Genomic DNA, 26241 nt, shown 5'->3' on the forward strand with positions numbered 1-26241 from the left:
ACACTCATAAACAGCATTACAGAATGCTAGTTAATTGGAGATGAGTGAAAGGGGGTGCAAGTGTGAGACTTCATGGATGTTATTCAAGGGGGAAAGTGAGCCACTCTAATCTAGAAGTTAGTGGTCTCAGACTAGGTAACTGGGCCCAAAGCAGACAACCAGGTTCTAATTAAAATCTAATTGTTTGGATTCTGGTCATGTGTCTTTGGTGGCCCATTTGGTATTTGCTTTAGGCTGGTGGAGTGGTGGTAGAGAACCAGAAAAGAGCTGGTAACTGAGCTCCGTGTAAGAGCAAACTGGAAGAAACCAACATCAGTGGGCTGGAGTAAATCCACAGCAAAGGGGATCTGCTGCATCCATTTGAGTTAGATGGGGATGGATTTAAGGATGAGGCATTGCTGGTGCTTTGCTGTGAACTAGAATTGAGGCTAGTTGGGCACAATCCAGATGATCAATTAGTTTGGTGATTGATTTGTTTGGTTACCCAGAATAACACTGGTTGTGTTCCCCATTTACCAAGATTCCATTTGTGGATGTGAAGGGAAGAAAAACAGCATTGATGGTGACTAGGGTAATTATATTTGAACTTCCAAGAGCAGCACATGTGAGTATGGTTGTAGATGGGGCTCAAATGTTTTATTTATCTAAAAAGAACTTTTAAATCTGACCCTTGCTACTGAGATTAGGATTCCAATACTGGATTGTCCATTCACAGGGAGCTGATCTGAATTCTCACTATATACTCCTACCTGCAATTAACCTCTCTATACCCACCCATGTTGATAATTCATCTCCATTCTGGCCTCCCAACACCTTTGGCTAATCTATTATAATCTATTTGGCTAATCTATTCCTAGCCACCCTCCTTCCCTGGACATGCACTTCTCCTACATATCTTTCAATACAATACATCAAAAAACCCTTTCATACAATAGTAGTAGAAGGGGCTAATAATCCAATTTTACCATTTATGTCATGAGGCGCTGTATATTTGATTCGTTCAGATATTCTATAATGTGTATTTTTGGCCTGATCCTGAAGCACATTGAGTCCTCTCTACTCCCACTGACTTCATTTGGAGTTGAGGATACTCAGCATCTCACAGCATTGGGCCCTTGTAAATGGGAATGTATGGATCTGTCTGTGGGTTTTGTTAGCAGCAGCTCAGACACTGGAGGTGGAGTTCCCAGAAGAGCAGACAAAAGCCAGAGCCCTTCCTGCCAATAGATAAGAGCCTAAATTTTCCCTTCAGGTTCTTCCTGTCTGTCTAGTCCACCTAGACTGAGCTCATCTCTGTGGCAGGTGAGTTAGTACAGTGGGGGCCTGAGCCAAAGTCCATAGAAATCAATTGGTGTCTTTCCATTGACTTCACTGGGTTTTAGATTCATTCTACTTTGGGGGGAAAAATGGGTTCTCTAACAGTGGCAAAGATGGGTGGGGAAATTGACAATCATCCAATGATTCCTCTGTGGATGGTGGTTACAGCGGTTGCGTTCAGTCCTGACCCCTGGCGATGAAAGGGGTATGGCGTACGGTGGCTCAGTTACGGACTGTTACAGTGGGATGGGTGATCAGCAGCATACATGGTTGGGTCATGTTCCAGTGGCCAGCAGACTGATGCCCATGCCACAGAAACCACTGTTATAACTGGCATTAACTGCCCCGCTTTTTAACATTCTCCACACAAAGAGCAGGGATGGGATGGGATGGAGGTGCATAATGAGCTGTTCTTTAACTCCTTTAATGTCCAGGTCATTGCTGGGGAAAACACGTGGTGTCGTGGAGAAATTGTATGGTCCGTTCTGGTGTGGGACTAATTCTGTAGATGAACAATAGGTCTTCGGTCACCCATCTTGTTAATCTGGCACTTTTCACCACCACTAAATTCACTTACATACATGGCTTGTGGTCCTCATCCCCAGTAATTAGAACTCAGGTGATAATATGCTCATGTCTCAAGCCATAGTCCTTATCTGTGAGGGGCAGGGACTTCCATTTACTATATGTCTGCATTGTGCTCAGCACGATGGGGCCAAAGGCTGCCTGGTTTCTAGGCACTACCACACCATAAACATAAAATAATAAAAGCAGGCGTGATGTTGCACTCCACATTCTTTGTGGAAATATGCTTATGAATATGACATAACTGGAATATGCTTTATGCAAAATGCTTCACGTAACATATAAGTGGAAAGGTTACAATTTATTGAATGTGTGTATCCTATTTGTATGCATGTATCATTTCTGTATCTGAAATTAGGAATATTGACCTGTGTATCTGTATTTCATATTTGCTTCTTTGGGTCTCTCCCAACGCTGCAGGAGATGCTCATGCAGCATTTTAAGTGTAAATGTGCCCTGAGTGATCAGGAAAATCTTCCTAACTGTGGGAACAGTAGGACAATTGAACAGCCTGCCTAGGGAGGATCTTCACTGGGAGTTTTCAAAAGGAGACTGGATAGCCACCTGTCTTGGATGGTCTAGACAAAACAAATCCTGCAGCTTGGCAGGGGGTTTGTCAAGGTTCCTTCCCCACTCTGAACTCTAGGGTACAGATGTGGGGACCTGCATGAAAACCTCCTAAGCTTACTTTTACTAGCTTAGGTTAAAACTTCCCCAAGGTACAAACTATTTTACCCTTTGACTTCCGCTGCCACCACCAAACTTTATCTGGATTCCTGAAAAAACATAGTTTGGAAACGTCTTTCCCCCCAAAATCCTCCCAACCCTTGCACCCCACTTCCTGGGGAAGGTTTGGTAAAAATCCTCACCAATTTGCATAGGTGACCACAGACCCAAACCCTTGGATCTTAGAACAATGAAAAAGCATTCAGTTTTCTTACAAGAAGACTTTTAATAGAAGTAAAGGAATCACCTCTGTAAAATCAGGATAGTAGATAACTTACCTTACAGTGTAATTAGATTCAAAACATAGAGAATCCCTCTAGGCAAAACCTTTAAGTTACAAAAAAGACACACAGACAGGATAGTCATTCTATTCAGCACAGCTCTTCTCTCAGCCATTTAAAGAAATCATAATCTAACACATAGCTAGCTAGATTACTTACTAAGTTCTAAGACTCCATTCCTGTTCTGTCCCCGGCAAAAGCATCATACAGACAGACACAGACCCTTTGTTTTTCTCCCTCCTCCCAGCTTTTGAAAGTATCTTGTCTCCTCATTGGTCATTTTGGTCAGGTGCCAGTAAGGTTACCTTTAGCTTCTTAACCCTTTACAGGTGAGAGGATTTTTCCTCTGGCCAGGAGGGATTTTAAAGGGGTTTACCCTTCCCTTTATATTTATGACAGGGTTAGAGTAGTCGACCCTGCAGGCCCCTCTAACTCAATGATTCTATGACCTAACCCCCAGTGTAGACCGTGCTAAGTTGATAGGAGAATTCACCTGTTGACCTAGCTACTGCCTCTTGGGGTTCATTATAGATTGTGGTGGTGAACCATAAATCCAGTGGTCCTTATTGAGTCCATGATCTTTTTGGTGTCTAGCACAGTTATGAATTTAAGCTCCCAGGCTCATCTTTGAAGGTATTGTGCAGGTTTCCTTTGAGGATGAGGACTGAGAGGTCAGCTACAGAGTGATCGCTTGGGCTCATTTCAACAGTTTGTAACCCACTAGGGTGACCAGATAGAAAGTGTGAAAAATCAGGACGGGGGGGGTGGGTGGGAATAGGTGCCAATATAAGAAAAAGCCTTGAATATCAGGACTGTCCCTATAAAATCAGGACATCTGGTCACTCTATAACCCACTAATCCTCCTTTGTCCTAGGACTGCAGAAATGTTAACTGCCCATTACACCTTGAGTGAGCTCTTGCAACGTGTTAACTCCTTATGTGTTCCACCTTGTATTTAGCTGCGATATCTTTCTCAGAGCTGAAGAGCAGCTCCGTGTAAGCTCAAAAGCTTGTCTTTTACCAATAAAAGATATTACCTCACCCATCTTGTCTCTCTGATATCCTAGGACCAACACAGCCATGTCACTGCAAACACCTATTTCTTTTCACACTTCAGTTTTTCCCATTATTTTAGCTGCAGTTCTTTATCATTTCTAGGGCAGTGCTACTTATCAGTCACTAGTGTAGAGATTGTGAGCCACACATCAAATCCTATTTGTTCCCCTTCTTAAATAAGGTGGATCTTAGGGGCTGGCAGGGTTTTGGTCAGGTCCTTCTCCAATTAAAGTACCATGGGGTTGTGCTATAGAGTAAGTCCTCCAGACGTGTAGAGGTGCCCCGCTTCCTGCATACATGCAGTCTCTGTGATGCTTCCTGCAGGCTTGATTCTCAGCTGATGCATTTCCTTCCGTGCAGTAAACAAAAAGAAACCCTCCGAGGACACGGCTGTGGCTGGCTTTGCAGGGGTGGGCAAACTTTTTGGCCCGAGGGCCACATCTGGGTGGGGAAATTGCATGCAGGGTCATGAATGTAGGGCTGGGGCAGGGGGTTGGGATGTGGGAGGGGGTGCGGTGTGCAGGGAGGGGGCTCAGGGCAGGGGGCTGGGGTGCAGGATGCAGGAGGGGGCCCAGCTCCGCTTACCTGGAGCGGCTCCGGGGTGGCAGTGGCGCACACCGGGGCTAGGGCAGGCCCCACGCCGCTCCCAGAAGCGGCCGGCACCATGTCCCTGAGGCCCCTGGGGGAGGGGGGTGGGCAGAGGGCTCCATACACTGCCCTCCCCTGCGGGTACCTCCCCCGAAGCTCCCATTGGCTGCGGTTCCCTGTTCCTGGCCAATGGGAGCTGCAGGGGGCAGTGCCTGCAGGTGAGGGTAGCGCATGGAGCCCTCTGCCCACCCCCCTCCCCCAGGGGCCGCAGGGACGTGGTGACAGCCGCTTCCAGCAGCGGTGTGGGGCCCAAGGTGCCATGGGGGTGGCAGTCTAAGGGAGGGATAGCTCAGTGGTTTGAGCATTGGCCTGCTAAACTCAGGGTTGTGAGTTCAATCCTTGAGGGGGCCATTTAGGGATCTGGGCAAAAAAATTGGGGATTGGTCCTGCTTTGAGTAGGGGGTTGGACTAGATGACCTCCTGAGGTCCCTTCCAACCCTGATATTCTATGATCTATCTCGTGGGCCAGATCCAAAGCCCTGATGGGCCAGATCCGGCCTGCGGGCCGTAGTTTGCACCCCAGCGCTACAGAGTAGTAGAAAGTTTGTTGCCTCATTTCTGTACGTAGCTCCTGTTCGTAATCCAGGGTTTACCTTGACATCACTCTGCTCATCAGTAAGATATGACCTGGTACCATGAGTTGTCGGCACAGCGTATTGGACCAGAGAGAGATAACGTAGCAATGGTAGCAAACGGCATGTGCAACTGCAAGTAATGTCCCCACCCACCCTGAGAATCGGGGGAAATGCTGAATGTACCTGGAAAAGGTTCAAACAGCATTTCAAACTGAGGAGGGGTTGAGGGAGGTGGGGCCACAGTCCGGACACCGGGACCCCTTCTGAGTGTGGGCCTGGTGCCATGGAGCCACTGGCGCCGGGGTAAATCCCGTACTGCTTAACTCCACACCTCCCTTTCTTTGTCATTTTAAAGCTTTCTCATACCCCAAAATACAAGCCAGTAATCAACAACTGAAAATAAAATTCATCTCCTTCAGAACTATTTAGATTAATCTTAACCCTTGAGTCAAACTTTCTGCCCTAGGTCAACTGTGTTAATGCTTGGGTTTGGTGACAGACATTATTTTGTTGCTACTTAATTTTTTAATTTCAGCATTTTTCTTTGTCCCTCCCTAACTCTGGCCAATGCGCCCTGCTCCCAGCTGGGACCCCCATCCTACTGCTCTTGCCAGAACCCTATTGATTTGGGGAGAAATTTGAAAACTGGGAAAGCCCGATTTTAGTGGAAATCAGGATTTTCAGATTACTCCTTCCCCAAAATCAATAGAGTTCTGACCAGCATGGGTGGGCGAGGGGTCCAGCTATAGTGGGGCTGACTTCCTGGCTGGGTGTACAGGTTAGCCTATGTGAACAACAAAGTGTGTGATCTTCAAGTAATTTAATTATCATCCTCTATCTACGGTTTCAGATTATTTCTAGAGTCCTCAACCCAAGCAAAGGAAATGGATGAACTCCTTCTAAATGCTCTGGAGAATCTCTCAGAGGAAGACCTTAAAAAATTAAAATTAAAATTATGCTATACTGACTATGAAGGCAAAGGGACTATCTCCAAAAATCATCTGGACAAGGCTGCTCATGTCACAGATCTTATGCAACTCTTGATAGAATTCTATAGTGAAGATGCAGTGGATGCAACTTTATATTTTTTTGACAAAATGTGTGTGAGAGATTCTGCTGCTCGACTCAGAAAGGCTATAGAGAAAGGTAAGCAAACCTAAAGTTAATGCAGCTTTTGAATCTTTTCCTTTTGGCTGATTGTGTATGGAACCAAGGAAGTAGAAACCTATGTGGGAGAGATGTGAGCCCAATTCTGCTCAGTTGCACCGATGTAAACAGACTAAATCCACTTTCTTTATTATGACTTTTAATCCCTATGGAGCTGGGCAAGACCTAAACAGGTGCCCTAAAGGTGAAAGGCTCATTAGTTGATCGGCAATGCCCTAGAGCATCCACTCTTCTAGATAAGCTAATGTTATACCTTTGAGAATAAAAGCTTGTTTTCTAGAAATATACATTTATTAAGTCAAATTTGGATTCTTTTGGAGCGTACACAGTCAACGTCTTCCATTCTCTGGACACACAAGCAAAATTTCCTATGCACAGCTCTCTATCTCCTGAAAACAGAGTCTATAATCAACAGTCACAGCCTATTTGTAATAGGACTGCTTCCATTAAGCAAAATGCAAGCACTAAAAATACATCACCACGAATTTTAAAACATTAAAATTTACTTTTAAATACAATGTTTTTCAATATATGATCTTTCCAGCAATTGTTCCAAGCCCCTTGCTCTTTTTTAAAAACTACATATTTATTGTTATGGCAAGTGCCACTGTTCCTGGAAGAAGGGATTGCCCTGCATGCTGTGTGACCACCTCTGTTCCAGGGCTGGTGCTTTATTTACACACACATGTTACACTTACAGTTTACCCAGACTCCATATCACTGATTTCTTCTCCTTATGGGAAGCCACCTTGCAAGGCCCTGAACATCTGCTACTGCTCTGTAGAAGGGCAATGCTGGTGTCAGAAAAAAGAGCAAAAATTTTCATATGTATTCCACTCACCCCACCTCACATCATCATCAGGCTTTTACACCCTCAGTCTTTGAATCTGCAGTCCAGATCTCTTCCATGTTTCATAGAATCATAGAATAACAGGGTTAGAAGGGACCTCAGGAGGTCATCTAGTCCAACCCCCTGCTCAAAGCAGGACCAATCCCCAATCAAATCATCCCTAGGAGTTTGCCCTAGGAGTAACTGGCAGTGGAAAAACATGCTGTTATCCTCTGTGTGAACAAGCCCAAACAGGGAGAAAATGCACACGCTGTCACTGGGTTACATGAGTATTTGTGAGACAGTATTGGAGTGATGGGCACCTGTGTTCCTGGTTTCTTTTCCTGGCTCTGTGAGCACAGTGTTGTCTAATAGTTACAGACAGTATCACCAAGTGTAATACCCTGGTGGTCATCTGTGGGGATTGAACACCAGACCTCTGGATATAAATGTATGAACCTTCACCACTTCAGCTAAAGGGTCAGTCTTTTTTGGATGAAGGTAGTTGCACTCATATATCTCTACATGTGGTCTCACCACTAGGAGGGTGATACAGAGCTACTCTGTTACACAAACACATAACTTGGTTAAATTCTTCTGGAAGTCCCTGTGACAAAGTGGATGAGACTTGGGTCTATTGGATACCTGGTTTCTGTGCCTAGTCCTTCCTGAAGTTGCCTTGTGCAAGCTCTTGGGTGTCTTATCTGTAAAGTCTGGGAATGATTATTACCTCCCCTAAGTAGCTGTCTGAGGCCATAGACCTACTACCAACAGTTGGGGAAGGGCTAGGACTAGAACTCAGAGTGGCTTGACTTGCACCTCCATGGGCTTTATGCTTGCTTGTGTGAGACTTTTCCTTCCCTATCCCCTTACGTTTTCACTTGTGATTGACGGGTTTCACCTTACAGGTGGCTGCATTTCAGTGGTAGTTGAAAGGATTAATTCCTGTATATTTCCCCCAATTCAGCAAAACACTTGTATATGCACATATATAACTTTAAGCTAGGGCTGCAGAGTCTGGAACATAGGTAAGTGATTTGAGATCCTCTAGGATAAAAGGTACTATATACATTTTATGTACTCTTATTATTATGGTTTAAATAGAAAAATATTAATGTGTTAAAATTAAGCTCTCAGCTTCTAGTTCATTGTTTGTTTGTAATGCTTCTTGTCACTGATTTAGATTACAGGGTGAAGTATAAAGAACATATTAAAAAACAGTACCAGTTAATAAAAGAAAGGAACTCTCGTCTTGGTGAGAATGTGAATCTAAGCAAAATATATACAAAATTGACTATTATAAGCAAGCTTCGTTGCAAAAAGGAGAGAGAACATGAAATAATGGCCTCCGGATGGAAACATGCAAAAATCATGACTGAACGAGCTCGCTCTTCTGTTACCATGAACTCTTTATTTGATTCTGATGAAAATGGACAAACACCACAAATTGTTGTTCTGCAGGGAGCTGCAGGTATTGGAAAAACAATGACTGCAAAAAAGATCATGTTAGACTGGGCTTCTGGAGATGTGTATGAGAACAGATTTGCTTACATTTTCTACATAAATTGTAGAGAAATAAACTATGGAAGTAAGTCAGGAACAGTGATTGACTTAATTACTAAAAATTGTCCTGACAGAAATGTACCAATTAAAGAGATTTTGTTCAATCAAGAAAAACTTCTCTTCATAATTGATGGTTTTGATGAGCTGAGGTTTTCCTTTGATCAAAAGGAAGATAGTCTGGGCACAGATCCCAGGAAGGAGATGCCAGTAGAAGATACGTTGAGCAGTTTATTTAGGAAAAAGTTGCTTCCTAAATCCTACTTAATTATCACTACGAGACCCACTGCTCTGGAGAAACTCCAACAATGTATGGCGTGTTCACGCTATGCAGAGATACTGGGATTTTCTGAAGACGACAGGAAGGAATATTTCCACAAGTTCTTTGGGAATAATATTGATGCAACAAAAGCCTTTGATTTTGTGAAACAAAACGAGATGCTTTTCACCATGTGCTTTGTCCCCATTGTGTGTTGGATCACCTGCACGGTTATGAAACAACAGCTGGAGGCAGGTATAGATTTTGCACAAAATTCGAAAACACTCACCGCTGTGTATATGCTTTTCTTATACAGTTTATTAGAGCCACACGGCCACAGTCGAAACCAAAACATGCAATATAATCTGAAGAAACTTTGTTCCTTGGCTGCAGATGGAATTTGGAAACAGAAAATACTGTTTGGGGAGGAAGAAATAAAGGAGTACGGTTTAGATAAATTCTACTCTCTCCCCCTCTTTCTGAATGAGAGTGTTTTTAAAAGGGACATTGATTGTGTCTGTGTCTACAGCTTCATTCACTTAAGCTTTCAAGAGTTTTTTGCTGCTTTGTTTTATGTACTGGAGGAAGATGAACAAATGAAATATTCAGTGACTCCCAACAGAGATGCAAAACTGTTGTTAGAAAACTATGGACAATCTGGAAATTATTTAATGTTAACAGTGCGATTTCTGTTTGGGCTCTTAAATGAAGAGATAATGAAGGACATCGAGAAAAAAATTGGCTTGAAGATTTCACCTAAAATAAAGCCAGATTTACTGAAATGGGTAAAACCAAAAAAATTGTCATTTTCCTCATTGCACGATGAGCTGATTTATAAGCTTGAAGAGTTTCACTGTTTGTACGAGATCCAAGAAGAAAGTTTTGTGAAAAGTGCTTTGGATCGTTTCACCGAAATAGATATATATAATTACCCTTTAACCCAAATGGATCAAATGGTTATTTCATTCTTTGTAAAGAGTTGTCCTACACTGAAGTCACTTTGGCTGTCTGTATGTAAATTTGGAGTTGAAGACAAGAATGAAGAATTAACCCCACCACCAGCTAAGCGGTTATGTCTGTAAGTATTAGCTGACTGTCACCAATTGTTTGTAAAATTTCTTTAATAGTGATACCTGTTTCTTTCTTGTTTTAATAATTCTCAAATGGCTTACGTGACCCACAAACAAAACACCAATTCTAATTTCAGAAAGTTAGTGACATGATTGTGGAGGCTTCCCTGGGTGTTAGTATCAACAAAAGTGCACTGATCCTATAAGCAGACCCCAATACTCGTGGAACATCCTTTAAACCCACTGGAGGGTGGAAGGGGGAAGAAGGGGTAACTACTGTGTGTAAGAGTCCATTTCTATGGACCAGTCTGCAGCATTGGGGCCAAAGTTACCTTACTCTTTTGTCTTTTGTCTGACACTTTTTTTGTCTTTGCCCTCTTAGTAACTATTTCATTTTCCATATACATACCACATACCTGATAAGATAGCTAGCAATGGGCAGGTTGTACTAGTCTAAAGAAATATGACTGTTAACGCTGAGATTTATTTATTGAACCTGATTCTTATTTACATTAAGGCCACTTTACATCACTGTGGTAAAGGATATACTACCCTTACACTCAAAGTGAGGGGAATAAGTGGACTTAGTTTAAATGGGAATGGGGCATATTCTCTATGCTTTAATATTGACAGTAGTGTTACTTTTGCTAGCTGAAAGGCATAACTAGTCCTCCGCTTTTGTTTCAGGTACACTGTGTGCCTGATATATAATTCTGTACAATAAAAGTAGAACAGGTTTAGAATACTTTTCTGAAATGTGGCATGCTGGCTGACACCACAAACTTTTGTGGCCAGAAAAGATTTTTTTAAAAGCTATAAAGATGTCTGAAAATGTCTAAGAATTAATTTCTTCCATGTATAAATCTAATAACTGATACAAAGCTATGACATTAAATGTACATATAGCATTTTATATTTTCACACCAAAAACTTCATCAAGATGCATGAGTATATTTTCTTACAACACAAACGAAAACCCAGATCTGACTAAGTCAGGGCACGGGGGTGGTGGCAACAGAAGTATTACTCCCCGCCAAAACATACCAATTTCCCAAGGCTACAGAGATCTAAAAAACAATTAAAATCTTTAGAGTGTGGGTATACATGTGTTGTTTCTTTAAATCTATAATAGGACGCCAGCCGCAGGGAACTGGGAGAAGTTCCAGGCGAACATCTACAGTGAAGCAGAAAAAGACAGTAGCGGTGGGAATAATGTTCTGTTTTGTTCTTTTTTCAATGTGAAAAGAGAGTCATTCTTTCTTTCTGTGATTCTCTAGCTCTGTCATATGACATGGTGTCATTGACTATCCAATCAAAGCCTACCTTTTATGGACTATGTAAAGATGTTTCTCATTAGTGAGGTGTATTTTCATGCCTTGTATCAATTTTCAGCTCCCAGCTGTTTCAGTGCTAAAGCTAGCTTAAAAACACTCTCCATGCATTTTTAAATATTGGGATGTAAAAGATCGGCAGTCTTTGCCTGAGAACCCTATCTTTTAACAGGAGTTGATCCGAGTGGAAGTTTTTAAGTATTGACTCAGTGTTGCAAGTATCTGACTAATAATAATACTGTTCTCTTCCATCACCATATATATATATATATATATATTTTTTTTTACAAGTGTCCTCACCCTTTCAATATTGCACCAACCAGACTGCCTTATTCCCCACTTCCTTTCTGTCCAATGACATGGTCATATGAATCCAAAGTCCCTCCTACTCTTTCCTCCCTTTCTGGACCCCCTAGGTATCACTTACTGGCTGGTGTGCATTTTTGGCACCATTCAGACATTGTGAAAGAGGCTATCTTTTTCTTCTATTTAATTAAACCTTACAAGAATCATTACGAATATATTTTATGCATTTTCCTCTTCAGAGGGAAATAGTCTAATGCATTTAGCACACATTCTAAACAAAATTTAATTATACAAAGCTGCTAGTGTACTTCTAAATACGTTAAATAAATGCAAAAAGGCAGAACGCTGGACTTAAATAAAGGCAATAAGACGAAGTATTAGGGTGAGAAAATAACTTGTATATTTCACTGACATATGTCTGGGAGGGGGTTATTGTTCCACATACTTTGAGAAATATTTTTTTTCAAAATTTGTCTCACTGTACTACTTATATACATGTGCTGTCATAAAATGTCCTTGACCCATGCTGCTGCTCTCTGGAGTCAGGACCTAAATAGTTGCCCTTTCTGATAACTGAAATGATGCTAAACTCAGTACAGTGTAATTGGAGTTATGCTTTCTGAAGTTAAATCACTATAAGACTTTAAGTAAAATTCCTCTGATTTTTTTTTATTGCATCTTTAAAAGTGATAAGCAATCAGGGCTTGAGTTTCAGAAGTGCTAAGCGCCAGCATCTGCAGTTGATGTCAATAGAAGTTATGGCTGCTCAGCGTCAGAGAAAACCAGACCCTTATTCAGGAACCCAAAAGCAAATAATCTTTGCAGAGACCACAACTTGCATGAATGCCTAATACAGCATGTGAATGTCCAAATAACCACTGTACTGCAGGTACAGAAAATGAACTGGTTCCACTTAGAATAGGTTGTACAATTTGACTGTGATATTGAAAGTGCATCTTTCTGAGCTCAATATATTTTTCTTTAGGGGAACTTACAATGAACTGCAAATGTAGCAAAATCCATATACTTCATATAGAAGCCCCATTCAAAGTGCCATGTTCAGGAAAGAAATTTAAAAATCTATTTTCCATTTTTTTTTCTAGGCAAGAACAGGCTGAACCAAATAATTCACCTGTCTACCTGCTGTGTCAAGCACTGAAGGATCCAAACTGCAAATTAAAGATATTGAAGTAAGAAACTTTCATAGAATATCAGGGCTGGAAGGGACCTCAGGAAGTCATCTAGTCCAAACCCCTGCTCAAAGCAGGACCAATCCCCAACTAAATCATCCCAGCCAGGGCTTGGTCAAGCCTGACCTTAAAAACTTCTGAGGAAGGAGATTCCACCACCTCCTTAGGTAATGCATTCCAGTGTTTCACCACCCTCCTAGTGAAAAAGTTTTTCCTAATATCCAACCTAAACCTCCCCCCACTTTCTCCTTTCCCTGTTTTAAAATCTTCTTTTTACTTTTCCCAGGAATGAAGTAACTGTGTAGATGCTAATTAGTCAGTGAGTTGGGGCTACCAGGGAAGGCCACTTATTAGAACAGCCAGAACATGTGTTCTCTCTGTGCTCCATTCTTCTGCAGGTTAGAGAAGTGCAATCTCACAGTTGCTTGTTATAGGGATCTGTCCTCTGCTCTCAGCATTAATCAGACCCTGAGAGAGCTGGACTTGAGCTATAATGACCAGAGAAACCGAGGAGTGCAGGACCTATGTAAGGGACTAAAACATCCAAACGGCAAACACTCAGGTAAGTAGCCACAAGTATATACATAGCCCACCATGTATATGTGGCTAGCTGATTTTAGGTGTATGAGGAGACTGAAAAACAAGTGTGTCTCTAGGACTTAACATGTCAGTAATTCACATTGCGTGTGCAGCCAGGAAGGTTTATAACAGAGAGAATTTAGATAAGAATGAGTTTAAACAAGAGCACTCTGTCTGAACCCCTCTGAACTCAGGGGAAAACAGTTTAAACTTTTTAATAAAGAAAATCAAACACAATGCATTTTCCAAGAAAATTTGGAACATCATATTACTCTTTTTGATAATAGCCTAGTTTAAGTACTTGTTATTTTAAAAGTTATTTTACATTAATTTTCATTTAAAACAAAAGTACAGAGCCCCATGGTATCCGAGAATCCTAAATATCCCAATAGACCTAATTTCTGTCTGACAGGCATCATCCCATGGTGATAGCCTAGTGCATGATAAAACCTTTGAACAAAAACTGGTATGTTTACAAATGGTCTGTGATAAGCTGAAGGGCTGCCATTCTGGAACTGAAGCCAAAGAAATGTGAGTTGTTCCAAAAAGAGAGACTCAATCTGTGATGGGGGTTGGGAATTTCCACTGACAGAAAACTCAAGCTTTGCAGAGCTCGCAGACACTCACAGATGTGCAGAGGTCTGTGGGGCTTTGGTTCAGTTACAGAAGGGTCCTCTTTGGGTTTTCCAAAGGATTTCAATGGTGAGGTGAGAGAAGGAAATGGTTTGACTGCTCAGCAGTGTGAGATTTAGCATTTTTAGAATTGAAATGCTTGTGACTGCTCCTATCTTGGCCTACCCATGTTGCAAAACCCCTTTCATGCTGCAAACAGATGCTAGTGCTTATGATTTGGGGGCAGCGTTGACACAAGAACACAACGGATTTGAAAAGGTGGTGGCTTATTACAGCAAAAATCTAAATTCCCAGGAGAGAAATTATTGCTCCATGCAAAAGGATTTCCTGGCAACGTTTACATCTATAGAATATTTTCATCACTATTTGCATGGGAGGAAGATTATGGTTGGGACAGACCATGCAATCATGAAATGAATGGGCTTTTCAGTTTTAGGAATCCGGAAGGGCAATTTGCCAGGTGGTTGGAAAAACTGCAGTGCTGTGATTTCAAAGTTACGTAAAAGCCTGGGCACAAACGTGGTAAAGCTGACGCCTGTTGATGCCTTGTCCAGTTGGCTGTCTTGAGAGGCTTATTGCAAACACTGCCCTAAGCAGGAGAGCAAGGAATTGGTAACTCACATGCATGAGCGTGCTCAGGAAGAGGTGGCTGTCTCCTGTCTTCCTATAATTTACAGAAGAGCAAATGTACCTTGTTTATCTCCTGGAACCAGTGATACGGGGTTGCAGGAATGAAGTAACTGTGTAGATGCTAATTAGTCAGTGAGTTGGGGCTACCAGGGAAGGCCACTTATTAGAACAGCCAGAACATGTGTTCTCTCTGTGCTCCATTCTTCTGCAGGTTAGAGAATCTCCTGTTTATCTCCTGGAACCAGTGATACGGAGTTGCGGGAATGAACTTTAGAGCAACAGAAAGCTTCCCAAAGAGAGGATCCTGATATCAGAATGGTGCATGATAGAAAAATCCATTGCTAATCTCAGGCTACTTTCCAAGGTGCATCCCCTCACTGTTATACCAATAAAATAAAAACCAGCAGGATCTTATTAAAGGGGAAAAGGCAAAATGCCACATTTATTGTGAATACAGAAAGAATCACAGTAAGCAGTTAGTTATAGCTATAACATTCCATTCAATTTCACATTGATTCACACATTCATTCATACACACGCACACACACACACAGGTTCTGCAAGGTTGTTATCATAGTTACCAGCCTTAGAGTTGCTCATGCCAAGCCACTGGCCAGGTGGCCTGGACATGAGGAGGGAGCAGGGCCTTGTCAGATGCTCATCTGATGCTCCTGGAAGTTAGTTTGCAGAATCAGACCCCAAAGTTTTCACTTTCTAGAGTCCATTTTTATAGGAATTTCTTCCTATGCCAGTCTATGGGAATTGCTTCATCGTGCTGTTGCTGAATCAATCAGCAGATGGCACATTCCTGACGGCTCCATGCTGCCAGATGTTACCTTGTTCTTTGGTTCTCCCATTCTTGAGGCTGTTGGGTGGATTCCAGTCTGCCCTCCGGGGGTCCTCTGGTTATTTCCACTTGACGCCTTCTTCAGCCGATGGACATTGGATTCTTAGGCTGGCACCTCCCTGATCATTCAGTTATTATCCACACCAAGCATCCATCCACATACATCCTCTATCTCTATTTTAATCACAATTGTTAACAAAGTGAGATGAATACAACAAAAGGGCGGGGAGTCTCTGGGTGCTGTTTCTGTTGTTACAGAGTATTGCTTTGAGGCTCTCTCTGTGTGAGTAGTTGTTGTTACAAAGAATTGCTTTGAGAACAGACTCTGTTTTAGGATGTACTAACACAGTTAGCAGCTTGCAAGTTTCACACAGAGAGGGAGAGAAACAGTACCAAAAACCAAGAGACCTTTTAATTTGTAATACCCTGGAATTTAAACTATGGGGAATCAAACTCATTTGTGATTTTAATACAGAACTTCTTTAATATGATCCAACATCACCACAGCACAGTTGAAAGCTAAGTGGTAAAACTTGGAGATTAAAGATGCAATACTGTATGGGAGATGGGAAAAAGACAGGTGAGGGTACAGGTACCAGATCCATTGAAAATTGAGGTTCTGTCATGATTTTAAAACTCCTGGGCATTTTGGGGATGTAAAAACCTTAGCCAAGCTAAGAGAGAATTTCTGTTGGGTAAAATGTAGAAAGGATGCAGAAAATAGGGGCAGGAAATGTGATGCTTATATTGCAAAGAAAGGCCCCAGGAGAGCCCCAAAGCAGCAGTATCTGGTGCAGGAGCCAATGTAGTGTGTTGCTGTTGATGGGCTTGGGCCTTCATGCCTAGGACAGACTGGTAATCAATATTTGCTTGTAGTGATTTTGTGAATTAATACATGTGCTGAAGCTTCTCCAATAAGAAATCAAGAGGCTGTGACACTAACTGGGGTCCTAGTGAATGAATTCTTCACCGAAATTGGGGTCCCGGGTGAATTGCACAAAGATCAAGAGAGAAACTTTGAATCCAAAGTAATTCAGCAAATGTATGGGATTCAAAGGATTCACAAAACTCCTCCCGCCCCATCCCACCTACACTCTAATGGGATGGTAGAAAAGCTCAGAAGGACTCTGGGGTTCAGCTGGGTACCCTTGTAAAACATATCCCATTCCTTTTGATGGCTTATGGAACAGCAGTCAATGAGAATATTGAATGTACCTCAGGACTCCTTGTGGTTGGGCATGAGCTGCAGACCCCAGCAAACCTCTTGTAGGGAGTTCCTGAAGAGGAAGAAAGGGACTTTCACTGTGTAGAAACCCTACAGCCCAAGACTGAGAAGTTCACACCCTTTGCTAGAGAGAATTTGAGGATAGCCTCTGTAAAAAGAAAAGACTATGTTGGAAAGTCATATCGGGACACCTTTTAAAAGCAGGGACTGTGTCTGGCGAACAGAGGACCTACATTCGGAATAAATGTAGAAAGCAATTGAGCTCTGCTAGGAAATAGGTGGCTGAAACAATGGGGATATCACCCAAAATGTAGGCAGAGGGCAAGTTGTCATAAATATAAAGGGAAGGGTAACAACCTTTATGTGTGCAGTAATATAAAATCCCTCCTGGCCAGAGGTTTACCTGAAAGGGGTTAAGAAGCTCAAATAACCTATTTGGCACCTGACCAGAAGGACCAGTGGGGAAAGAAGATACTTTCAAATCTGTGGGGAAAGGCTGTGTTTGTCCTCTTTGTTTGTGTGCTCTCTTGAGCCAGAGAGGGACCAGGGCAGAAAAATTTATCTCTTATAGACAATCAGAAATAAGCATCTAGGATTACAAAAATAGTAAGTAAACCAAGGAAAGGCATTAGATTATCTTTTGTTTTGGCTTGTGAATTTTTCCTATGCTAGAGGGAGGTATGTTCCTGTTTTTTGTAACTTTGAAGTTAAACCTAGAGGGGAATTCTCTGTGTTTTAAATCTTTTTATTTCCCTGTAAAATTACCTTCCATCCTGATTTTACAGAGGTGATTCTTTTACTTTTTTAAAATAAAATTCTTCTTTTAAGAAGCTGATTGATTTTCAGTGTCCTAAAGACCCAGGGGTTTGGTCTGTGCTCATCTGCACCAATTGGTGAGGATAGTATTCTCAAGCCTCCCCAGGAAAGGGGGTGTAGGAGCTTGGGGGGATATTTTGGGGGGGAAATAGGACTCCAAGTGGTCCTTTCCCTGAATCTTTGTCTAAATCACTTGGTGGTGGCAGCGATACTGTCCAAGGACAAGGGAAGGATTTGTGCCTTGGGGAAGTTTTTAACCTAAGCTGGTAGAAATAAGCTTAGGGGGTCTTTCATGTGGGTCCCCACATCTGTCAACCCCAGAGTTCAGAGTGGGAAGGGAAGCTTGACACAAGTCTTGAGTAAAAGCTGAGCCATGTGGCTGAAGGAACCAAATAGTTTCCCTGAAGACTGCTAAAGTGAACATGGGGCTGGGCTATTGATTGGTGGAGCTGTGTGCCGCTGTCTGGGGGAGAAGCAGCAGAAAGTTAGACACACCCAGAGAGATACCTATAGTGTGAGCCTGAGAAAAGCAAAGACAGAACTTTAGGGCTCAGTGCTAGAGCAAGGGTTCTCACACTCCATTACACCACGACCCCCCCTTACCCCCCCCCGACAACAAAAATTACTTCATGACCCCGGGAAAGGGGACCAAAGCTGAGCCTGCAAAGCTGAAGCCTGAGCCCTGCTGGCCTAGGCTGCGGGGGAACAGAAAATCTTGAGGGTTTCAGCCCTGGGTGGGGGAGCCTGCAAAGCCAAAGCCTGATCCCCACCACCCAGGGCTGAAGCTCTTGGGCTGAAGCTTCAGCCCCGGACCCGAGCAAGTCTAATGCCAGCCCCGGCGACCCCATTAAAACAGGGTCATGACCCACTTTGGGGTCCCGACCCACAGTTTGAGAACCCCTGTGCTAGATTAAAGAGGCAAACAACACACTGATGAAACCCTGTTTATTTACAAAGAAATACCTGACTCCTTCATCAATTTCCTCTCCTAACAGAAATGACCCACAGGACTCCAAAAGCCAGCTAACTGCTTGGGTGAAAAGGGGGTAACAATACTATAAGGGAAGCTGGTTGCAACCCCTATGTTGAGGTGTCCTAACCTCTTCCAGTAGAAAAGATTCTTGTGCCTTTTTTCTTTTTTTGTAAAGCTCTAACTGCTCCCATTGTTTACAGCAGGCCTGAAAGAGTTGCCCAGAGCGTGGTGTGGGAGGCAGAGGTGAAAGTGGGCCAGTAAGGGCCAGTACGGCGGACCGGTCAGAACCGGCTGCCACTACCGGCCCGTAAATGGCCGCCGTTAAAGTGCTGCAGCAGCGCTGCTGAACCCTACCGGCAGGGCTGCCGACGGTGGGGAGCAAAAGGAGCGGTGGGCCTGGGGCTCCTGGCTGCTGCTACTGCTGCGGCAGTGGCCGGGATCCCCGGGTCCTTTAAATTGCCTCCAGAGCCCTTGGGCCCTTCAAATCACTGCTGCAGCCCCTGGGCTCTTGGCTAATGTGGCAGCAGGAGCCATGAAGGGCTGGCTGGTGGAGTCTGGTCCCCAGCCCCGCCCTTTGTACCCAAGGCCCCGCCCCTTCTGGGGGCCCAGAGCTGCTCCCCCACCTTGCCCAGAACCCTGGCGTTCTGGTAAATCTGGGCACTTACTTTCACCCCTGGTTGGATTAGAAGTGGACGAGAACCAGATTGCATGTTGGCTCTAGCAACTCATCAACTCTCCCACTGTGGTCATTGCATGAAGCAGGATCTCCCACAGTTCCTTGGAAATGTGCAGGTGCGGGAGGGAGAAAGGGCTGAGCTTTCCCATCATGCTCCAACCACCCCTTGGATCCAGCACATGTTGCCTGTGGCCCATACAACCCCTTCTTTCCTACCCCGAGATAACAGCCACCTTCTGCTGCAAGCTAACATGGCTAGTACAGTGGCTCAGATGGTAGAAGTCTGTGGTGAAGGTTCAGGTCCTGCTGATGCAGTGATTGTTACAGAGGTACAGCATACAACTGGTTTTTCCCTTTGCCCTTTTAAAGAATAACTTTGGCAGTTACATACCAAAACTGTGTTATAAAAAAAACATTATTGAAGTTGCAAAATTAAGTAGTTGAAAGTTAGGAAACACCAGAATGAAGGTTGCCTTTGCATCCTTAATTTGGCCCCCTTGCGTTTGTGCATTATGAAAAATTAGGTCTGTCAAACAATTAAAAAAATGGATTGTGATTAATCGTTTCAATTGCACTGTTAAACAACAATGGAATACCATTTATTTAAATATTTTTGGATGTTTTCTACATTTTTATATATTGATTTCAATTACAAGGCAGAATAAAAAGTGTATGGTGCTCACTTTACATTATTATTTTTGATTACAAATATTTGCACTGTAAAAAAGGAAACAAAAGTATTTTTCAATTCACCACATACAAGTACTGTAGTGCAATCTCTACCGTGAAAGTGCAATTTACAAATATAGAATAATTTTTTCAGGCAACTGCACTCAAAAATAAAACCACGTAAAATTTTAGAACTTACAAGTCCACTCAGTCCTATTTCTTGTTCAGCCAATCACTAAGACAAACAAGTTTGTTTGCATTTATGGGAGATAATTCTGCCTGCTTCTTATTTACAATGTCACCTGAAAGTGAGAACAGGGGTTCACATGCCACTATTGTAGACAGCATTGCAAGATATTTACTTGCCAGATCTGCTCAACATTCATATGCCCCTTCATGCTTTGACCACCATTCCAGAGGACCTCTGGTCCTGTTCACTTATTACCATTTAATTTATTGGTTTATTCCAAAACCACCTCTAGTGATACCTCAGTCTAGGACAATTCCTCAGATATGTCACTTAAAAAGAATGGCTACAGGTGTGGGAATCTCCCTCACATCCTCTGCAGCGAAGACCAATGTAAAGGATTCTCCACAACAGCCTGTAGTTTACCTGTACTTTATCAACTTCTGTCGTCTCCTCTTTACTAGGAAATAGAATATCCCCTTTAATAAATCCTCCCTTAAGAGGTGTCTCTGTCCAAACCATGTGCTCCACTGCACCTGTCGGCTTTCCCTCCAACCCTCAGTTTAAAATCTCCTCTATGATCTTTTAAATTTTATATGCCAAAAATCTGGTTCTGTTTTGGTTTAGGTGGAGCCCATCCTTCCTGTGCAGGCTCCTCCTTTCCTAAAAGGTTGCACAGTTCGTAAATAAACCAAAATCTCTTCTCTGAACATCATTGTCTCATCCATGCATTGAGACCTTGTGGTTCTGTCTGTCTTATCTGTCTCTGCATGTGGAACTGGAAGCATTTAAAAGAATCCTCCCAAAGAGGTCCTGGACTTTAGTCTCTTTCTTACTTAGCAGCCTAAATTTGTCCTCCGGGACCTCTCTACTACCTTTCCCTATGTCCTCCGTGTGACGGGTCAGATCACAGAGACCCCCTTGGGAACTGCCAACTGATGTGTTGAGACGACTCCTGAGCCTGTTTCCCCTGCCAGCTTGGGACTTCAGTGTCCTGCCTGGTTTGAGCCAGACTCGCTAGCCTGCTGCAAACCCAGACCCAGGTCTGAACCATGTCCCCTAAAACTGCAGGCTTAACTGAAAACAGCTTAAGATGGGTTCCTGTCTCCATCACTCAGATACCCAAACCCCAAATAAATCTGTTTTACCCTGTATAAAACTTATACAGGGTAAATTCATAAATTGTTTGCCCTCTATAACACTGATAGAGAGATATGCACAGCTGTTCCCCCCCCCCCCCAGATATTAATACATACTCTGGGTTAATTAATAAGTAAAAAGTGATTTTATTAAATACAAAAAGTAGGATTTAAGTGGTTCCAAGTAATAACAGACAGAACAAAGTGAATTACCAAGCAAAATAAAACAAAACACGCAAGTCTAAGCCTCATACAGTAAGAAAACTGAATACTGATAAAACCTCACTCTCAGATGTTTCAATAAGCTTCTATCACAGACTGGACACCTTCCTAGTCTGGGCACAATCCTTTCTACAGCCCTTGTTCCAGCTCAGGAGGTAGCTAGGGGATTTCTCATGATTGCAGCCACCTTTGTTCTGTTCCACCCCCTTATATATCTTTTGCATAAGGCGGGAATCCTTTGTGCCTCTCTGGGTTCCCACCCTTCCTTCTAAATGGAAAAGCGCCAGGTTAAAGATGGATTCCAGTTCAGGTGACATGATCACATGTCACTGTAAGATTTCAAGCCCTCATTCTTCCCAGCCTGATTCACAGGAAGGCCTGCAAGCAAACGGAGCCATCCACAGTCAATTGTCCTGGTTGATGGGAGCCATCAAGATTCCAAACCCCCATTAATGGCCCACACTTTGTATTACTATAGTAGGACCTCAGAGTTATATTTCATATTTCTAGTTTCAGATACAAGAGTGATACATTTATACAAATTGGAGGACCACACTCAGTAGATTATAAGCTTTGTAATGATACTTTACAAACGACCTTTTGCACAAAGCATATTCCAGTTACATTACATTCACACTCATTAGCATATTTTCATAAAATCATATAGAGTGCAACGTCACAATCCGTACGTTATCTGTCTCTGCATGTGGAACTGGAAGCATTTAAAAGAACTGCCACCGGCTCCTCCTCAGTACTGTACATAAGTCTATTGAGATGTCTTGAAGTCTGCGATCTTCACACCTGGCAGGCAATTGACCATGCGGTTCTCCTGATGATCACAAATCCCAAACTATCTATTTTTCTAATAACTGAATCCCCCATTACTGGTACCTGTCTATACTTAATAATTGGGGTTCCTTAGTGCAAGAGGATACCGTGACGTCATGTGGAAGGAGAGTCCCAACTGCTGGTTTGTTTCACAGAGAGGAGAGGACTCTGATGTTCTCTTCCCCAAGACTTTCATCCTCCTCAGCAACACAACTTTAACCTTACAGAATAAAGAAAAAAAATCTTTTTAGATGCTTTTTGACCTTAGTGAGTGAAACACAATGAATTGAGCAGAAATAAGTGATTTTCTTCTGTTTATCTCTGGCTGTTGCAGGTTGGAGAGGTGTGGTCTCACAACTGGTTGTTGTGGGTCTCTCTCCCACATGCTCCGTACCAACCAGACCCTCTCAGAACTGGAGCTGAAGTGGAATCAACTGGGAGATTCAGGAGTGAAACTGCTGTGTGAAGGGCTAAAATGTCAAAATAGCGGATTGCAAAAAATAGTGTAAGTACCAGCTGGTTTTCTGCAGTCTGAGGCTGCTATACCAAATTACCTGGGAAGGTTGTGCTATGCTTGTCATGGAAGGGTTTTAAGAGCAGGTTACACAAACACTTGCCAGGGATGGTCTAGGTTGACTTAACCCTGCCTCAGCACAGGGGGATGGAATCCCCTGAGGTCCCTTCCAGCCCTACCTTTCTGTGACTCTCAGTGTCGTATTGGTATTGCGCTTAACTTTTTTTTTTTATTTGTGTGACAAGAGTACTCAGAGGGCCCAGTGGAGCCTCACTGTGCTGGGCACTGTATGAACACCAAGGAAGACAGTCTCTTCACTGAAAACTAGACGCTTTTGGGACACAGATCATCTCTCTTGGAGCCTTCTCCTCATGTGATACCACCACAGTTGCAGTCGGTGGAGGAACTTCAGCTAAGCTGGTTTAAAAGGAAGGGATCTAGTGTCTTTTGTGAAGTGCCCTTTATTCTTGAACACGCTGTCCTGAACCCTTAGGTCTGATAACTCAGGTTTGGTGATTTTCAGAGCATGCTGTAAGACTCAATTTTCTTGGGCTTTCCCTCATTGGTATTAGTAGTACCATAGCACCTAGGAGTCCTGGTTTTGGACTGAGACTCCATTGTGCTAGGTGCTGTACAAACAGAACACTCAGGGGTAGGGGGCTTTAGGAAAATTGGTTAGGACAGTGGCTCTCAACCTTTCCAGACCACTGAACCCCTTTCAGGAGTCTGATGTGTCTTGTTTTTAAGTTTCACCTCACTTAAAAACTACTTGCTTACAAAAATCAGACATAACAATGCAAAAATGTCACAACACGCTATTACTGCAAAATTGCTGATTTTCTCATTTTTACCATATAATTATAAAATCAACTGGAATATAAATATTGTATTTGCATTTCAGTGTATAGTATATCGAGCAGTATAAACAGGTCATTGTTTGTATGAAACTGAGGGTATGTCTTCACTACCCGCCGGCTCGGTGGGTAGTGATCAATCTATGGGGATCGATTTATCGCATCTCGTCTAGACGTGATAAATCAATGCCTGTACTCCACCTCGGCAGGAGGAGTAAGTGGAGTCGACGGGGGAGCCCCCGCGGTCAACTCGCTGCTGTGAGGATGGCCAGGTAACTCGAACTAAGATACTCCGACTTCAGCTACGTGAATAGCGTAGCGGAAGTTGCGTATCTTAGTTCGAACCTCCCCCCCAAGTGTAGCCAAGGCCTGACTTTGCTAGTGCTTTTTATGTAGCCTGTTGTAAAAATTAGGCAAATATCTCGATGAGTTGATATACTCTGGAAGACCTCTGTGTACGCTCAGGGGTACACGCACCCCTGGTTGAGAACCACTGGGTTCGGAAGTAGTTGTTTTCTGATGGATGGATTACATGGATAATTTATGCAGAGAAGTGAGTGAATTAGAGGATGGATAAGTCTATATACTATGTTGACATATACCAAGCCTATGTACTCGGGTGGCTAGCCTGTGCCTCTGCTGACTGTACCACCACAGCTGCATTAATTTGAGTGTCCTAGCTCTGCTTGAGTTACTATGGGTACAACTGCACAAGCAGGGAATCACACCTCCAGTCCCATAGTGCAGACATAACCTATGATTCTCCCAGTACCACAGTACCGGCATGTTGTTGCCTGAGAAAAGTTCCTCTCTAGAAGTCAGGAAAGACAGAGTTAGTTATTTTCCATCTCTCTCTCGCAGATTGTGGGGTTGCGAACTTACAGCTGATTGCTGTGGGGAGCTCTCCTCTGTTCTCACTACCAGAAAGACCCTGACTGAGGTTAACCTGAATTTAAATGAACTGGGCGATTCTGGTGTGAGGCTGCTGTGTATGGGGCTGAAACATCCAGACTGCAAACTGCAGAAACTGTGGTAAGAATTTTCATGCGTCCTTTAAGAATCTGACAGGATGTATAGCTGGTGTGTGTTGCCAGATCCCTTCAGGTACCTGATATGAAGGACACCCTTCAGGCACGGGTATGTGTAGCTATGAGCCATCTGCCAATAACCTTCTGTCCACCCTTGCGCATGGGTCATGGCACTGTCCGGTTTCCCACTCTCTTCCCTGTTGGAGGAGCCAGTGAGCTTCAGATTCTCTCTGTCAGTGCGCACTCACCTTCCTGAACCCTCGTGAGGAGGGAGGTCGCTGGGGCCTCACTGAGCAGGGTGGGAGGAGATGCAGCAGCTCCTTTCCCCTTCTGAAATGATCAGTTGCTGGTGGCTCCACTTCTCCCCCTCCGCAGTGCCCTGCAGGGAGTCGGCCTTGTCCCATTCAGAGTGGGAAGGGTGGGGAGAGAGAATGAGTAAACCATGCATGAAGGCACGAGGTGGGGGAGGCATATCTGAGTGAAGGGTGTTTGCTTTAGATCAGTGATGCGCCTGAAATATCCAGTTAGCCCATGGAAGAGTCTCCTCACCGATATGTTAGTAGCTCTATTACTTGGGACATTAAAAAATTGTCCAGACAAAACAAATGTCTTGTAGGCAAAAATCCTTCATTGGCAGGGGGTAACCAGGTTAGCTAATGGAGGCTGTTGATTTACGAGCCAGGGGCGACACATGGGAGGGGTGAAGTGGGTCATGTGACTGCCCGCGCATTGGCATGGCCCACACTGGCCCCTCTCCTAGGCTCCGAATCTAATGTGCTGGGGAGAAGAGGAAGGGGTGATGACAGATCACTCTTCCTCCCACACAAAACTTTGATGTGAAACAGCCACAACTAGAGGCAGCCTCTGACATTTGCTGGGATGGACCTGCTATACCCAACTTCTTTGAAGTACGTGGGAGATATCTGTATTAATTTTGTCTGTGTGAGAGTTTGGTTATTGTATTGCTTGCTAAATGGTAACCAAGACAATGACTGTAGATGGCCCCAATTGCTGGTACTGACATGGAGGATGGAGGTGTTAATTCCTTTGAAGTTCACCTCTACCAGTGTGGAATCAGGGGATTTGGCTGGGTGAGTGAGGTCCCATCTTGTGAACTCCATGGGGTCCAGCAGGAAGACTTGCATGAAGAGCTTGAAAGTGTATAAACGCTGAGCCTCTGAGACAGAGGATGCAGAAGGTCTGCAGAGTAGCAGGCTATAAGGCCCCCAGGAGAACAAGATGTGGGGAGGGGTAATCAAGGCTATGTCAGGCCTACATCAGTCATGAGGGAGATGCTAAGCCTAGGTAAGACGTGTATAGGGTGTTTATAGTTTTTACTCTTTTCCTCCCAGTTTATGTTCCTATGGATGGATAAATAATACTTTGTTTCAGACAAGCTGTTCAGAGGCACTACATTTTCATAATGATCTGGACTCCCGAAGGGAAGTCTATAGCAGGGGCTAAAACCCAGTTAGATGTGTTGAGGAAACACAGCTGGTGAACAGGAGTTGGTGGTTGACT

The 26241-nt window shown here is 43.4% G+C and overlaps 1 protein-coding gene across 1 annotated transcript in view; it reads left to right on the plus strand.

Moving 5' to 3' along the window:
• Window positions 1-4334: 4334 nt before the first annotated feature.
• The window catches only part of LOC125638285 (NACHT, LRR and PYD domains-containing protein 3), a 38700-nt gene continuing 16793 nt past the window's right edge, over window positions 4335-26241 (plus strand). Inside the window, exons 1-7 of the mRNA XM_048853829.2 lie at window positions 4335-4375; window positions 6039-6334; window positions 8368-10081; window positions 12814-12900; window positions 13299-13466; window positions 22659-22829; window positions 24554-24724. Coding sequence (XP_048709786.2) covers window positions 6073-6334; window positions 8368-10081; window positions 12814-12900; window positions 13299-13466; window positions 22659-22829; window positions 24554-24724 — 2573 coding nt within the window. The 5' untranslated portion in view covers window positions 4335-4375; window positions 6039-6072. The remainder of the gene's footprint in view (window positions 4376-6038; window positions 6335-8367; window positions 10082-12813; window positions 12901-13298; window positions 13467-22658; window positions 22830-24553; window positions 24725-26241) is intronic.

The sequence above is a fragment of the Caretta caretta genome, chromosome 6 (genome assembly GCF_965140235.1).
Source record: "Caretta caretta isolate rCarCar2 chromosome 6, rCarCar1.hap1, whole genome shotgun sequence".
Lineage (NCBI taxonomy): Eukaryota > Metazoa > Chordata > Testudines > Cheloniidae > Caretta > Caretta caretta.